The sequence below is a fragment of the Mesoplodon densirostris genome, chromosome 14 (assembly GCF_025265405.1).
Source record: "Mesoplodon densirostris isolate mMesDen1 chromosome 14, mMesDen1 primary haplotype, whole genome shotgun sequence".
NCBI lineage: Eukaryota > Metazoa > Chordata > Mammalia > Artiodactyla > Ziphiidae > Mesoplodon > Mesoplodon densirostris.
The window spans coordinates 30,743,698-30,758,663 of NC_082674.1; the positions used below are offsets into that span (position 1 = coordinate 30,743,698).

At 45.4% G+C, this 14,966-nt stretch overlaps 1 protein-coding gene across 1 annotated transcript; it reads right to left on the reverse strand.

Moving 5' to 3' along the window:
* Nucleotides 1-514: 514 nt before the first annotated feature.
* LOC132502018 (cytochrome P450 1B1) lies at nt 515-8,995 on the reverse strand. The gene is made up of 3 exons (XM_060117803.1): nt 8,594-8,995; nt 7,135-8,178; nt 515-4,288 (listed from the first exon to the last, which is right to left on the reverse strand). Exons 2-3 carry the CDS (start codon nt 8,175-8,177, stop codon nt 3,700-3,702), a joined length of 1,632 nt encoding a protein of 543 aa, XP_059973786.1. The 5' UTR covers nt 8,178; nt 8,594-8,995; the 3' UTR covers nt 515-3,699.
* Between the last annotated feature and the right edge of the window lie 5,971 nt (nt 8,996-14,966).

A 14,966-nucleotide genomic window follows, 5' to 3' on the forward strand; every position in this document is an offset into this window, starting at 1 on the left:
AGACTCACAGATATAGAGAACAAACTAGTGGCTACCAGTGGGGAGAAGGAAGGGGGGAAAGGCAAAACAGGGGTAGGGGATTAAGAGGTACAAACCACTATGTATAAAATAAATAAGCTACAAGGATATATTGTACAACACAGGGAATATAGCTATTATTTTGTAATAACTTTAAATGGAGCATAATCTATAAAAATATTGAATCTATGTACTACGCTGTAGACCTAAAACTAATATAATATTGTAAGTCAACTGTATTTCAATTTAAAAAAATAAGGAGAAATCAAGAATTTGGTAGGAGACTGGATGTTGAAAGCCTATTTAAAAGAAAAAAGCAAGCTGCCTAAAATGTAGAATGGCCAAAGAAAATATTTACAATGCAACATTTTAAGTCAAGCACTTATAAATAGTAGTTGAAATAAATAAATACATTAGACTGTATTTGCTATAACATAAAGTAAAACTTCCTAACAAGATTGTGAAAGTATTTTTATTATTTTGGTAATGGTGTCCTATTACAGGTAATTACAGGTGTTGAATTTTTTAAATTTGGTATATCAAACAGTAAAAACCACATATTAATGCTGTGTCCCCCAAATCTATTTTGGTTACAACTATGTATTACAGTTGCTATGTACAGATGGAAAGCATGCATGATAAAATACAAAAACAAGAAAAGGTTAAATAAGAAGTTATCCTTGAATTATAAACATCTACTAAAGTATACCTTTGTATTACACAGTTGTGTCATAGCTAAAAAACATACAAATTAATACATAATGCTGTGCAACTATTTGATCTAATATAGATGTGATATGAAAATATTAAGGCCATAATAGCATTTCACAGGTAAAGGCTAAGTTCTGAGACATGAAAGCTTTTAGATAATCCACAAAACAAACCTGAGACATCTTCCTCTTGTTTTGGAAAAAAAGCAGATTGCTTACAAAGTCAAAGCTTTAATATATAAATGAAGCATTTAATAAACAATATACTTTAACTATTGTAATAACCTGGATTAGATGTTCTGAGTCAAATGGTGACCAGCAAATACATTCTTTCTCTGGCAGAAATAATATTAGATTTTCTGATCAAGCTAGTAACCTGATTATGGTAGCCCCCAAATTTGGTTATTTTTATTTGTTTGTTTTTGGTTTTGCTTTCCTTCCTTTAACTGGGTTACAAACATATTAAATAAACCAGGAAATCTCCCACCTTACTTTCTTCTACCTCAGCCCACTGCCGAAAGTGCCAGATGAACCGAGCCTACGGACATAAAAAACGGCTACAGCACATTTGGACCCGGTTGACTTAAGCAGGCATCCAGATTGGTACATGATTACTTTTGCTGCCACACCATCTCTCAGAGTAAGCAGGCTAGGGCAGCCCCAAATTACTGTCTCAGCCCTGCAGGGGGTGGGGTGCAGGGAAGGGTGGGTAACAATGTTTTGGAATAGCCAGTACCCCCCAGATCGAAATGTATTGGGTAAGCCTGATTTCCACAGTTGACTTTAGTGCCTTTAAAAATACTGGCACAGTGTTTTCATATTCAAGAGGTACAGCTGTGAGATTTTATTAATTAAAATTATATAAAATTTTTATTAATAAAAATTCCAAATTATAAAATAGAGTTGCTATGTTGTAGATTTTTAAAAATCTATTTGGGATTCAACACTGGCACGTGGAACATCTTTCTTCTAAATATTCATCCTTCAAACTAATTAATTTTGAAGGAGTAGGAGAATGTCTAACCAACTTTCTTCCTTTTCTTTTTCTTTTCCACTCCTTTCTCTTACCAGACCCTACAACCATCATACACTCCTCCCTTTATAATTTTGATAAAAAGTTTCCTAAAAGCTTAATGAAATGTAACAAGCAGTAAGCTTTTAGGACACTGCACAACTTCTTTTGGACGTTTGCGAGCAAAAAACTTAAAACTCCAAACTTCACTTTGTACATTGTCAATCTTCCATCACTTTTTAAAAAAGGTTTTCAGGTTATTTACATAAACTGAACATATCTATTTTGTTCAAGCTTTATGTTTCACAGTTAACAAAGTGACTGCTCGCTGGGTTGGCCATCTTAAATAGCACAGCTGATCTGACTGGCTCCACTGAAATGCAATGCAATCCTCCAAACAACCTCCCAAGACTGATTCTGACTTTCCAAAACACAAACACCAATGCTATTTTTTGAAAATCATTTAAAAGAGAAACTAGGTCCATTATAATGGGAATTTTCCCCCTTGTTATTTAATAAAGAACATCCAGATCATTCATTGCATTTTTTCATTATTCCCCAGGCAGACACAGCTTCGATCTCTCTGCCTTTCACAGGCTAATGGTCAGATTTCCAGTAACTTCCTAGAACTCAATAATCAGAATGGCTTTAAAATAAAATTAAAATTTAAGCACGTCAAGAGTTTGGAATTAAAACATATTAACTAGATCACTTTGAAAAAAAGATTCTGTATTGTGAATATAATTTTAATAAGCATGTTGTAAAGTGATAAGGAACACATCTTGCAGATCTAATTTTGAGATTTTTCATTCAAATTTTGGATGAGAGAAGAGACTTCGCTTCAACTTGGTTTCCATGATGTCAAAAACAGTTGATTTAATCAAGTTCATACCATGTATTTGAAAATTGGTTAAATTAGTTGTACTTTTCTATTTGCTATGACATTATAAAAGACACTTTTCAACACTTTCTTGACCAAAATAATTAATACTAACTGTTTAATAATAAAATAACTAATACATATTGTTTCTGAATAATTATGTAATATATGTACCCATATTGAACACTACTTGGTGACTTTTTAACCTATGAGATTTACTGAAGTCAGTACATTACAATCACACAACTTAAAGCTTAGCTAAGCTGGTAAATTTTTTTTTCTCATGATTGAAATTCTGTACTTTGGCAACCAAGAGCAGTATGACTTCAGCTTGGAATTTTTTACAATTTAAAAATTTACACTTTAAAATTCATGAAATCACTGAAACCCACTAAATCAACTGCTATTAATTTCTTTCCAAGCAAATAACTTTATGACTCATCCAGAAAAGTAACAGGAAGCACATCAGTTGGCAAAAAGATAAATCCATCCATAGATATTAGAGCCTAACTAAGCTATTTTATTGAAAAGGCGAGAAGGGAATTTCTGGTCTTTACTTTTTCCCTTATCACCCCAAATCACATGTCTTACACTGAAATTATTTGCCTTTGCATATTCAACAATATTTCCTGAAACTTTGCTTAATATGGTTTTCGATGGAGCAGACTTCAGCACACAGAACATCAATCTTGGATCCCACCCGATGAGGCATGGTTACTAAAATGCCTCTTTACTAGGTAGTTCTGTATATATGCACATGTGTGTTTTAACTCCAAAGAATGCTCCTTCAAGAAATTATTATTACCAACATTCAATACATGTATAAAAATTCTTTGGGTCCTTTAATTCTTTGACTCAAAATATCTCCTGGAGCTCCTACACAGCCCCACTGCTCATGAGGTGCCATTCTGAGGACATGTGTACAAAGCACATCATCTGCGGGTCAGTTGGTTTACACTCACTTTAGAGGCTAATTGAGAAAGTGGCACAGAGGGGCTAGGGAAAAAAAAAACCCTTAATTTTACTCTCCATCCCCCAAGACTTGTGTACTTATAAAATTTCTGCTTGCCTCTGGCTTCTCACTGGCAGTCTTCCTCAGCTTGTAACTTTTGGACAGCACTATCAAGGAGCTCCATGGACTCTCTGAGAGTGACATTGATTTTAAATGACTTGGGTTTAATGGTCAGGCCGTAATTAAAATCCATTTTCGAAGGCTCGTCTGGATTAGCCCTGAAATTGCACTCATGAGCCAGGATGGAGATGAAGAGAAACAGCTGCATCTTGGAAAGCTCTTCCCCGATGCACCGCCGTTTGCCCATTGAAAAAATCATCACACTGCTGGCCAGGTCCTTATTGATGAAGCCATCCTTGTCCAAGAATCGGGCTGGATCAAAGTCTTCTGGGTTAGACCATTTCACTGGGTCATGATTCACGGACCACTGGTTAACAAAAACCACCGTGTCCTTGGGGATGTGGTAGCCCAAGACAGAAGCGTTGGCCATGGTGGCGTGAGGAATGGTGACGGGCACAAAGCTGGAGAAGCGCATGGCTTCATAAAGAAAGGCCATGACGTAGGGCAGGTGCGGTTGGTCGTCCAGGCAGGGCAGCCGGTCCCTACCCACCACTTGATCCAGTTCTGCCTGTACCCGAGCCTGCACTTCCGGATACCTGTTTGGTTTTTAATGCAGAGAGAGAAAATAAGTCAGGAACACTAATTCTTCTTTCATCTAGAAAGCCCATTACAATTTATTTTAATACCACTGTTCTTTAAACTGGCTATCTGAATCAGAAACTGAATTAAGATTTCCAGCAAAAAAAAAAAAAGCTAAAATGGTTTCCTAATTTATCACTGCATTACAAGATGGAGTTTGTTATATTTCCTGTAATAAGTCTCCCATGGCTCACGCTCTCCTTCCCATCATAAGTCAAAAAAAGGCCTAAGTTTTCTCAGCCTGAAAAAGCACAACAATGGATAAGGTTGACTTCTCCATTGGGCACAGCAGGGACAGTGCCTAGGACCCACAGCACTTTTGAGGGACTCATGAAAATTCATTTCTTTTAAAATCAGAAGAAAATAAACTTTTAGGTCAATGAGAATGTTTCAATATATAATTTTAATATATTAATATTTATACCAATGTAGTCATAAAATTTAATTTAAAAATTTTTTATTGAGTAAGATGTCTACAAAGGCAAAAGCACGGGGGTCCACAAAAATTAAAATGTAACCCTCAAAGTGAGTTCTTTTCTCCTCATCTCCCTAGACAATTCCAGCAGACACACTGTTCTCATTTTATACAAAGATAATTGGTATCCCGAGAGATAAAGCTGCATATCTTCTAAATTTAAAAGCAAATCCCCAATGTTCACGAGATTACGGTACAGACTGTAATACTTATTCACTGTTGCCAATAAAACTAGTACAATCCTTTTGGAAAACAAAGCAAGATCTATAAGGGTAACTCCTCCCCACCCTTTTAAAACCCAGTGACCTAGAAATGTATTTTCAGGAAATAACTTAGCAGGTACAAAAACATAACCACAATAGCTGAAATTTTAAAAATGCAATCAATGATTGTATATAACAATCCGTTACTATGGCAAAATGTTATGTAGCCATAAAAAATTACTAAAATCAAGTTTAAAAGACAGGGAAATGTCCACTACAGTAAGTGGAAATGTCAGAAGTCAAAAAATTTGTAAATAATTCTTGCGAATCTGAAAAAAAAATTAAGCACACATGTGGTGAAATTATGGGTGATTTAAAAAATTGCTTCTTTAGCTTCATACTTGAGGGGTCTGCAAACTTTTTCATAAAGGGCCAGATAGTATATATTTTAGGATTTGTGGATCAAACCCTCTGCCTCCGAACTATCCAACTCTGCCTTGTGCTGTAGTGTGAAAGCAGCCATAGACCATACATGAATGAATGGGCATAGCTGTATTTCCATAAGACTTACATACAAAAACAGGTAATGTAATTTGTCAACCCCTGTCGTATTTTTTCACTAAAAAGAAGAAAAAAGGACTCATTAGCTAGACCGAATTGAAAGTGATCCCAAAATTGTTTTACTTCTTTTTGCTGCCCAATTGGAGTACCTGGAGAACGATTTACAATTCGGTTTCTAGTGAAAAAAAGAAAAGAAAAAAAGAAAGGCTGTTTCAAAAGATAACATGCTTATCTGGGGATGCAAAGGACTTATTGATCCATTCTGGAACTGTCTTCTTCCTGACCTGTTATTACTGACTTCTCTTTATTCGATTTCTGCCCCTCCCCCATATGTGTTTCCATGATATTAATACTGAAAAGTGATTTTAAATATACCAAAAATAAAGAAAGAAAGAAAAAGAAGGATTTGTGAAAAGCAGTTTGTACAGTACATAGGAAATATAGGATTCTAATGCAGTGGATTCTAACAACAAAAGAAGTTGTTTTTACCTTCCAGTTTCTAGGGGGCCAGCAAATTCAGCTTCTCCTAGCGCTTACCTGTGCGCCAAGAAATTGCACAACCAGGATTTCTGGTCTCTCAAGGCAATCAAGAGTTGCCTTGAATGAGACGTTTGCCCCTGGGGTAAGGTTGTCAGATAAAATACAGGCTGCCCAGTTAGACGTGAATTTCAGATAAACAACGGCTAATCTTTTAATATAACTATGTCCTATGTAAAATTTATTTTTTATTTGCTCAGTCTGGGGATACCGGGGACTCGTTTAATTCGTGCGTGTACAAATTTAGCAGAGGTCCGCGACTGGGGTCCAACTAACCGAGCCGAGCCCAAGGATCCTAGAGGGCTGCAGGTGTCTCCCGGATACCCAGTTTCCCTTTCTAGATGCCGCTCTGCGTTCGGTAAAGTTACTGCTTCTCCCATTCTTTACACTGACACTTCTAGCGCGGCGGCTTTAGAAACCCAGCACAATCCGCTGGTTTCTGGCCGCTTTCCTAAAGTTTCGGATTAGCCGTCCGTGAGGCCCGACCGCCAATCGCTACCTTAGCCGGGGTACAAAGCCCTGACGAGCTGCTGGCTTTTGGCTCCAGGACCGGGCGGCTTCCGATCCGCGCTGAAGACTGGCCGAGCCGATTAGGTTGCTGTGTTTATTTAACTTTTTTTTTTTTTTTTAACTGCGCTGCCCTTTCCTTCGGAACCGTTCCAAATTTGCGTCTCCTGTGTCAGTGCGGGAGATCGGGGATGATCATTGGCCACTTAAAAGCAAATCTTGCTTTTCCAAGGGGTTTCACACAAATTTGTCCCCACTCGGAGCGGGTAGCGACAAGATCAGAGATGCGGAGCTCTCCGGGCGCCGCTGGGTGGGGCGTGCGTGCGCGCCCATCTCGGCCAGCACCGTGCCTTCCAGAGTCGCGCTTTCTGGACGCGGTCTCAGATTTGGGAGGTTGGGACCTTGAGCGAAACCCCAAACCCTCCCTGCGCGCTAGTCGCGACCTCAGCATACTCTAATTCCACTCTGCCTTTTACAGAGGAGGGGAGGAAGGCCATCCCAAGCCTCCTGGAGGCTTTACCTGGTGAAGAGGACGAGCAGCCACTGCAGCCCGGTGGAGAGAGTATCCTGGCTGGCGCCGAAGATGTCTGTGACGGTGGCCGGCACGTACGCTTCGTCCAGCCGCGCGCCGCCGTCGCCAGAGCCCGCGGCAGCTTCCTTTCCCGCCGAGAGCATGAAGGCGTCCATCATGTCGCGGGGGGCGGCCCCGGGCCGAAAGCTTTCACGGTGCTTCAGGAACTTGTCTAGGACGAAGCTGCTGAAGTTGCGATTGAGCGTCTCGAATTCACGGAAGGCAGTGCGCACGGGGTTGGGGAAGCGCTGCAGCCAGGGCAGCACGTCCACCAGGCTGCCCGCGCCCACCGTGCGCCCGAACTCCTCGTTGTGGCTGAGCAGCTCTCGGAACTCGGCGTCGTCGTGGCTGTAGCGGCAGCCGAAGCACACGGCGCTCATGACGTTGGCCACGGCCACCACGGTCAGCGGCCGCGGGTCGAGAAAGGCGCCGCCCGCGCTGCCGCGCACCAGCAGCTCCACCAACTCCCGCGCCTCGCCCAGCACGTGGTCCTCGAGCACCCGGCGACCGCGCGGCTGACGCGTGGAGAAGGCTCGCATCGTGCTGTGCGTCGCGCGCCGCTGCGCCTTCCAGCTCTCCGAATACTGGCCGAAAGCCAGGCTGCGGCCACCAGACACCACGCGGAAAGAGGCGAAGGGCGGCCGGTCGGCGAAAGCGGCGCCCTGCTGCACCAGGGCCTGGCGGATGGCGCGCTCGCCGTTCAGCACCACCACCCGGCAGCTGCCCAGGCGGATCTGGAAGACGTCGCCGTAGCGCCGCGCCAGGCGTGCGAACGAGACGTGAGGTGCCGGGCCCATTGACGCCGCATTTCCGATCAGCGGCCAAGCGAAGGGACCCGGGGGCGCGGACCCCGGCTGCCGCCGCCGCTGCCTCAACAGCCACTGGCCCACGTGCACCGCGGCCAGCACGGAGAGCAGCAACAGGAGCATGGTCTGCTGGGCCGACAGAGGGATAGGCGGCAGATGATCGTCCGGGCTGAGGCTGGTGGCCATGCTGAGGAGAGAAGGGCGAAGGCGTGACACTCAGGTAGGCAGAGAAAGGAGCGGGCGCCCTACGCCCCTACCCCCGGCCTCGGGCTACCGTGCACTGTTGGGTAGGGAGGGGGTCGTGCGTAGGTCAGGTCAGGGCTAGCTCACTGGAGAAGCCGCCTCTTGCCATCCCAAACCCATTCCCCAAAAGCGAAGGCAAGGGTCGTGTTTCTACCTCTCTGTGACCCAGACTCCCCCCGACCCCGCCCCAGCCGCGTAACGGTTCCTGCAATTCAAGGGCAACACGACGGGCATCAAGGCTGTGGCGCTCAGTTCCCTCTAAGTGCCTACCACCCCGGCCCCTGCGCCCCCCGTCACCCCTGATCTGCGAGAACCCATCACAAGAGGCCGCAGGAAGGCGGCTCCGCCGACAGACTGACCTGCAAGGCGGCGCGGTTTCCAGCAGCGCCGGCTCCGAGGACGGATTGGGGCCTTTGTGGGATTCAAGACCGCAACCTAAGTGTCTCCAGGAAGTCGGAGGCCCGCCCTGGACACCTGTTGCCAGGTCTGGGAACTTTAGCGCCCACTCTGGAGTCTCTAGGCGTCGTCAGAGCCAGAGGCGCTTGGATTGGGATGGGGCGGAGAAAGGTGTCTTCTTTGCAGAGCCCCGCTGCACCTGGGCCTCGGCAAAGTCAGGGTTTTCTCATTGCATGGGGATTGAGACTGCGGGTCGATGAATAGAGTCAATTCCCAGCCCCCACGCCCCCCGCACGGCTCTGACAGCTGGCGTCGCACAGGCGTGGCCCGTTTGAACAGTCACTCGGGAGAGTCAAAACGCGCCATCCCGCTTCTCTCTTTTTTAAGGTCTGTGTGGGGGAGGAGGCAGCGGGACCTGACGGGGGCGGGGCTTGCGGCGGGCGGGGCGCGCCGGGACAGTCCAAGCCTCTCGGACTCCAACTTGGGTCGCCGCGCGCGCGGGTGGTCACGCGAGGCGGCCCCGGAGCGCCCCGACGGCCTTGGCGCAGTAGCTGGCGGCTTTCCTGGAAGCAGCGGTGTGAACTTTTCGTTTGCCCAAAAACTACTCTTCCTCGCAGTCACCCCAGATCGAGGCCGCACAGTTTCCCCGGGACACAACCTGAGCACCTCCCTGCGATCTCGGTGGGAGCGCCTCCACGCCCCGAGCGTACTTCCCTCTCGGTGGCTTGAGCGTCCTTCCCCGAGAGAAAACCGCTCGAGATCCTTGGGCGCCAGAACCGGGAAAGGAAACCTGTCAGTTTGGAAAAGAAAGCTCGGTTGTGGTAGCGGTTTGCCTTACTGCATCCTGAATTGTTTTATTTTTATTTTAACGTTCTCGCAAGCAGATCGGCCGGTCATGTCAGGCCCTTTGGCGAGCAAAGTTCTCCTTCCACCTTGCGCGGCGAGATCGAGAATTCCTGAAGGACGCCGCTCCCCTGCCCCGGGGCCCAGAGTGCCCTTGGCACACAAAGGCCAGCCAGCGCTGGCGCACCGCAGCTGGCCCCGAGGTTTCCCGCGTAGAAACTCCTCCACGTGGCGCCGCCCACTGGAGAGCGCGGGGCAACACTGGCCGCGTCGGAAGCCCTGGTGCCCGGCCCGGGAGCCAAGCTGGGACGAACACTGGAGAGAGGAGGGGAGGGAGGGCGCTCTGAAGATTCCTGGAGGGAGGAGGCGGGGCGGGGGGTAGAAGAGGAGGAGGCCAATCTCCACGCGCCTGCGAACTTTATTGGGTTGAAAAATCTCTTCTGCTGTCGCCTCCCCCTTGCGTGCGGAGCTGTGCCTTGCGTGCGCCGCTTCTGGAAAGTCGGCTCCACTCATGTCCCTCGGCGCTTCTCACGGCACCTGACACGCCGAGGCAGCGGCGGGGGCGGCGGCCGAGGGCGGGGCGCGGACCGCCACCACCCTCCGCGGCGCACGCACAGCCGCGCCCGCCCGGGCCGCCACCCGAAGGCCGGATCTGGGCTCGCGTTGCTCTCGGAGTGGGGACTCTCTTGTCAAAGGGGAAGCCCAAGGCGCTTGGGCCGCGGTAGCTTCCCTGGCCGCGGCGCCCTTTCCAGTCGGCTAGTACAAAGTATTTTAAAGACCCTGGAGAGAAATGGTCTTTTCTCTAAGGTTGGGGAAAGGACGAGCCCGGAGAAAGGGTGGGATGTATAGTAGTTACCCAGGTAGGTAGTGTACTTCCGAGCCTCCGGGGTTATCAAGTGTAGGTAAAGAAACTGGGCGTTTACCACGTGACAGCCCTGTGCTTTTTGAGCTTTACCGGCGCTGCGAATCTCTATTGTTTACCGGTTTACAGTTGAGGAAACGGGTTCAGAGAGATTATATGACTTACCCAAGGTCACACGCACTATAGTAATACATTTACAATCAAACAATATAATCTTAAATGATTTCTCTTTCCAAGTAAATGATTGAAATGCTTGCATGGGCAAAGTGGGGCGGTTTTCTACCCTCCCACCCTCCCTCCTGCTAGCTAGTAAGAAGTGGAGCCAGAATTTGAACCCACGAAGTCGCACTCCAGATCAATCATACAAGTTTACGCGGAAGGAAATCCTCAGATAAAAGGCACAAATGCCTTCTTTCCTACCCGCCTTAAAAAAAAAATCAGCTGGGCAGATTTTTTTAATAGTTTTGGGGGGTTTTTGTTTTGTTTTGTTTTGTTTTACAGAATTGAGGATTCTGAGGATCCTAAAGAAATAGTATGCTAACCTTCTGCAGGTAAATTGGTTTTGAATGAGGGAGACCTGCTTCATAGCTGATTTTGGAATAACTGGTTAAATTTTAAAGAAAAATAAAGGGACATCTTAAGAGTCTGACTTATTGAAAGGTTGAAACTAACATTAAAATATCTTATCTGATAAGAAAATGACTTTTTGTAAAATTCTCTGTTCAGTAGCTTTTGAGAGGTTCTCTGGAAATGATTTTACACTTCATGATGGGGTACTCAGTTCTGTAAGGAAGTTAGTTTTTGAGCAACTGAGTAAATAAGCATTGGTTTCCCAGGGCTGTGCTGGCATATATATCCTTTGAAATGAATTTTGTAGCAACCTTACAATATCCAGCTTTAGTATGACCTTTGTCTAGTCATTCAAGACTGTTGCAATGTATCAGTCTCTTACTAGACTTCAGTAGACAAGAACTGTGTATGGGCTAATGCCAATTTTGAGCTATGGACATTCCTGAAAGCTTTTATCACAGTATCTCTACCAGAATCAGACGGATGGAGGTGCTTTTAAACCAAGTAAATTTCTATCTTAAAAAGTACAAACAAAGCTGTTCCTAAGATCTCCTGTTTAATTCCTGAATAATGTCATATAGTTTTTAGTAAACTAGATACATACCTTCCTGCCACAGCAAATAGTTCAAGCAAACCCTCCTCCAAGCCATAATGCCTTGGGCTCAGCTCTTGTAGGACATGCCTTCAAAAGACAGAGGAACCAGTTGGGCAAATGCTGTCAGAAAGATAGACCTCATCAATTATGACAAGCTGAAGCCAAAATGACTGGCTACTGTAACGCCGGGCCTCAGGTTCTCCCAGGCTTTGCGGTGTAGACTTCTGTTAGAGGGTCCATCTGGTACCTGATGAAAACGCAGGGTAAATCCAAAGCGGCCTGTGGGTACCCCTGATCCAGCTCATGGTGGAGCCCTCACTCTAGTGAAAATCCACACCAGGCTTTTAAGTTATCTCAGTTCCTCAACCAAAGCCAGTGGCTAAGGCCTAGGGATCTCCTTTCAGTCAACAACACACAATACGGGGATTTTGCCTTCCCAAAACTCAAATTTAAATTGTTTGGTACAAATAACTTTCAAAAGAACAGCTAAGCTAGAGAGATAGTTCAAAGCAGAGGTTTAAAATACCTTGTATTGTATTGATTCCACAGAACAGAAATCCAGCTGAAGCTTGTTTAAGCAGGACAGGAATGCCCTGGCTCATGTGCAGGGAAGGATAATGGTGGTACCTCACAGGATGGAAGGACCTGGGGCTGCTCGCCCCACTGTCTAGTATGCTAGTCTCTGCTTGGGCTTCGTTCCAGATACTCTCTTCATGTAACGGGAAAGCTGGCCATGGGCAGCCTCAAATTAACCACCCCAAGAGAAAGAGAATATGTCTCTTCCAAGGTCATGACCCAGGCCCCTGGAAGAACTCTGTTGTGCCAGGTTGGCATCAGGCCACCCTTGTGGCCAAAGGGCTAGTTCTGTTTTCAGAAAAGGAGAGATGGGGGTGGGGGGAACATGCTAGGAAACCAAAGATAAGAGTACCCTCAGGGCTTCCCTGGTGGCGCAGTGGTTGAGAGTCTGCCTGCCGATGCAGGGGACACGGGTTCGTGTCCCGGTCCGGGAGGATCCCACATGCTGCGGAGCGGCTGGGCCCGTGAGCCATGGCCTCTGAGCCTGCGCGTCCAGAGGCTGTGCTCTGCAACGGGAGAGGCCACAACAGTGAGAGGCCCGCGTACCAAAAAAAAAAAAAAAAAAAGAGTACCCTCAGTCCTCATGCATCCCACTTCTGTCCATCAGTCCCTTTTGGGTTGAAGAATAACCCAAAATAATAATAATAATAAATTAGCATATGAGGCAGGTACCTTGTGCCTGGAACCAGTAGCCAAGAAAGCTCAGCCTTATGGGTTTTCTTCACGGGATTTCTCTCTAGCATAATCCCTGTGTCGATTTTATGGCTAAGCAATGTGCTCTACAGTGGAGTAGAAGCAGCAATCTCTGGCAAGTCTGACATGTGGGATGGGCAAGAATCAGTAATCAGACACGTGCTAGTAGGCAGAGAAACAGGAATAAGGAGACACACCAAGTGGCTGCAGTGACTGAGAACATGGCAGAGGGGAGAGCTGTAGGATACTGCACAGCTACAGTATCCTACAGCTTAAATATGTGAAGGGGAATTGAGAGGATAGAGGAGTTGATACCAAAACCCTGTGCTCCAGCTGACTTGCTTCTGCATCCTTCTTCCTGGTAATACACAGGCTGAGAACCACAGAGCTAAAAATACATCTTATTTCATCTAATCTAAGCAGCTATCATTTATAGGATGCACCATTATTTTCTGTACTAATATAAAGGCTACAGGACTGCCAATTGTAATTATACCATTACAGGACTGCCACTGTTGTAAGACATATTTTTATTTCAGACATGTTAAAATGGTTTTTTTAAAGTGTGTTTTAGAGTCAACAAAGCACAATGCATGCGAGCAATGAGCCTCTGGATTCTCTGCCTTTGTATTAAGCAGTGGTGATCCTGAGGTTTCTCAGATAGGGTAGTCCCAGGAGCGTGACCTTTCAAAGCCATCTCCCCTGCCTTTTATATTATTTGATATGGATAATTGATGTTTTCTCAATCCTATGTAAAGTGTGGGCAGAAGTACCTCTGGAAGATTTTGCTAATTTTATCAACCTAAATATTGGCTTGGCCAAAAAGTTCGTTCTGCTTTTTCCATAATCTTACGGAAAAAACCCAAACTTTTTGGCCAACCCAATGAATCTAAGAAGATAGTCTCTTGCTAATTCAGTGTAGCTTAAGGCAAGTTTCTTAGCCGTCCTCCCCTTCCAACCTGATTGCCCCATGAAGCTCTTTCCATATAGTCTGGTATTAGTGAAAGCCACAAAAGCTATATTGTATTATTGTAGTTTCCCACCAAAATACTTTCACATGTATTTATTAGAAGTAAAGGGGCATCAGTGTCTGCAAGGTACTTTCAAATGGTTCAAGGAAAAAAGACAAAGTGGGGGTAGGGAGAGAGAGAAAAAAACAAAGCAAACGTGGTAAAATGTTCGTAATCGGAGAATTTGGGTAAATGAAAGTTCTTTGTGATGTTCTTGCAACTTGTCTGTAAGTTTGAAACTATATCAAAATTAAAGTTACTAAAAATGAAAAAATAAGAGCGTAAGAAAGAAATATCTTCATAACATGATGATCTTTCATTATCCTTTTACTGAGAGTCTCTTAGAAGAAAGGACCATGAAAAGAATCTGGATTGCTATGTCGTTCAATGTCCCCATGATATGTTGCTGTTAGAGTTCAAGGCTAAGAAAAAGTCTGTCAGTTAACAGTAGTTTTCCTCAGCACTACCTGGTAGCACCTTTACCTTCTTTGTTGCCTTTGCTCTTGGAATGGTTCAAGTGTATCTGTCTTTTATTGTAAGCCTCCTTCAATTCCTTTTGAGAAGAGGAGGAATATAAGATGCAAACAGTACCTGCCCTTTAGCTTCATTGTGTCTTTGTTTTAAGGAGATAATCCACTTCCAGTTTGAGGTGCTTCATCAGTGTAGCAAATGGTCCTGTTCTCTAATGGCTTCTTCCTGCTTCCTTTAGTTTCCTTCCTTCCCTGCCTTTTGTCTTCCCCTGGCTCTTCCTCCTTCCCTCTTTCTTGCCTCCCATTCTCTTTCGTTCTCCCTTTCCTTGAGTCCACTTCTACCTCTTCCTCACCTGCACGGGCTGGGAGACCCCCACTCTTTCCTCTGCTTCCCATTGTCTCCCTTTCTCTCTCCATCCTCCTGCTGGCCTTCTCTCTCTCACAGAAGAGTAAAGAGTAGGGGCAAAGGAGACAAGAGAAGTGGGAGTGAAGAAAGGAAGAACAGGGCTCAGGGAGCCAGAACAACTAAGGAAAGAAAAGGGGGCAAAATATCAAACACCAAGGCTGAAAGACAACCTCAGTGATCATTTAGTCTAGTCTCTCAGCCACCATCTGAGTCCCTCCTGCTCCATTTTTGTGGATGAAGCATTCACTAACTCAGTTGATGCTTTGCTTTAAAGCACTTCATCCCTTCTTTCAAAGCGAACACCATCATAT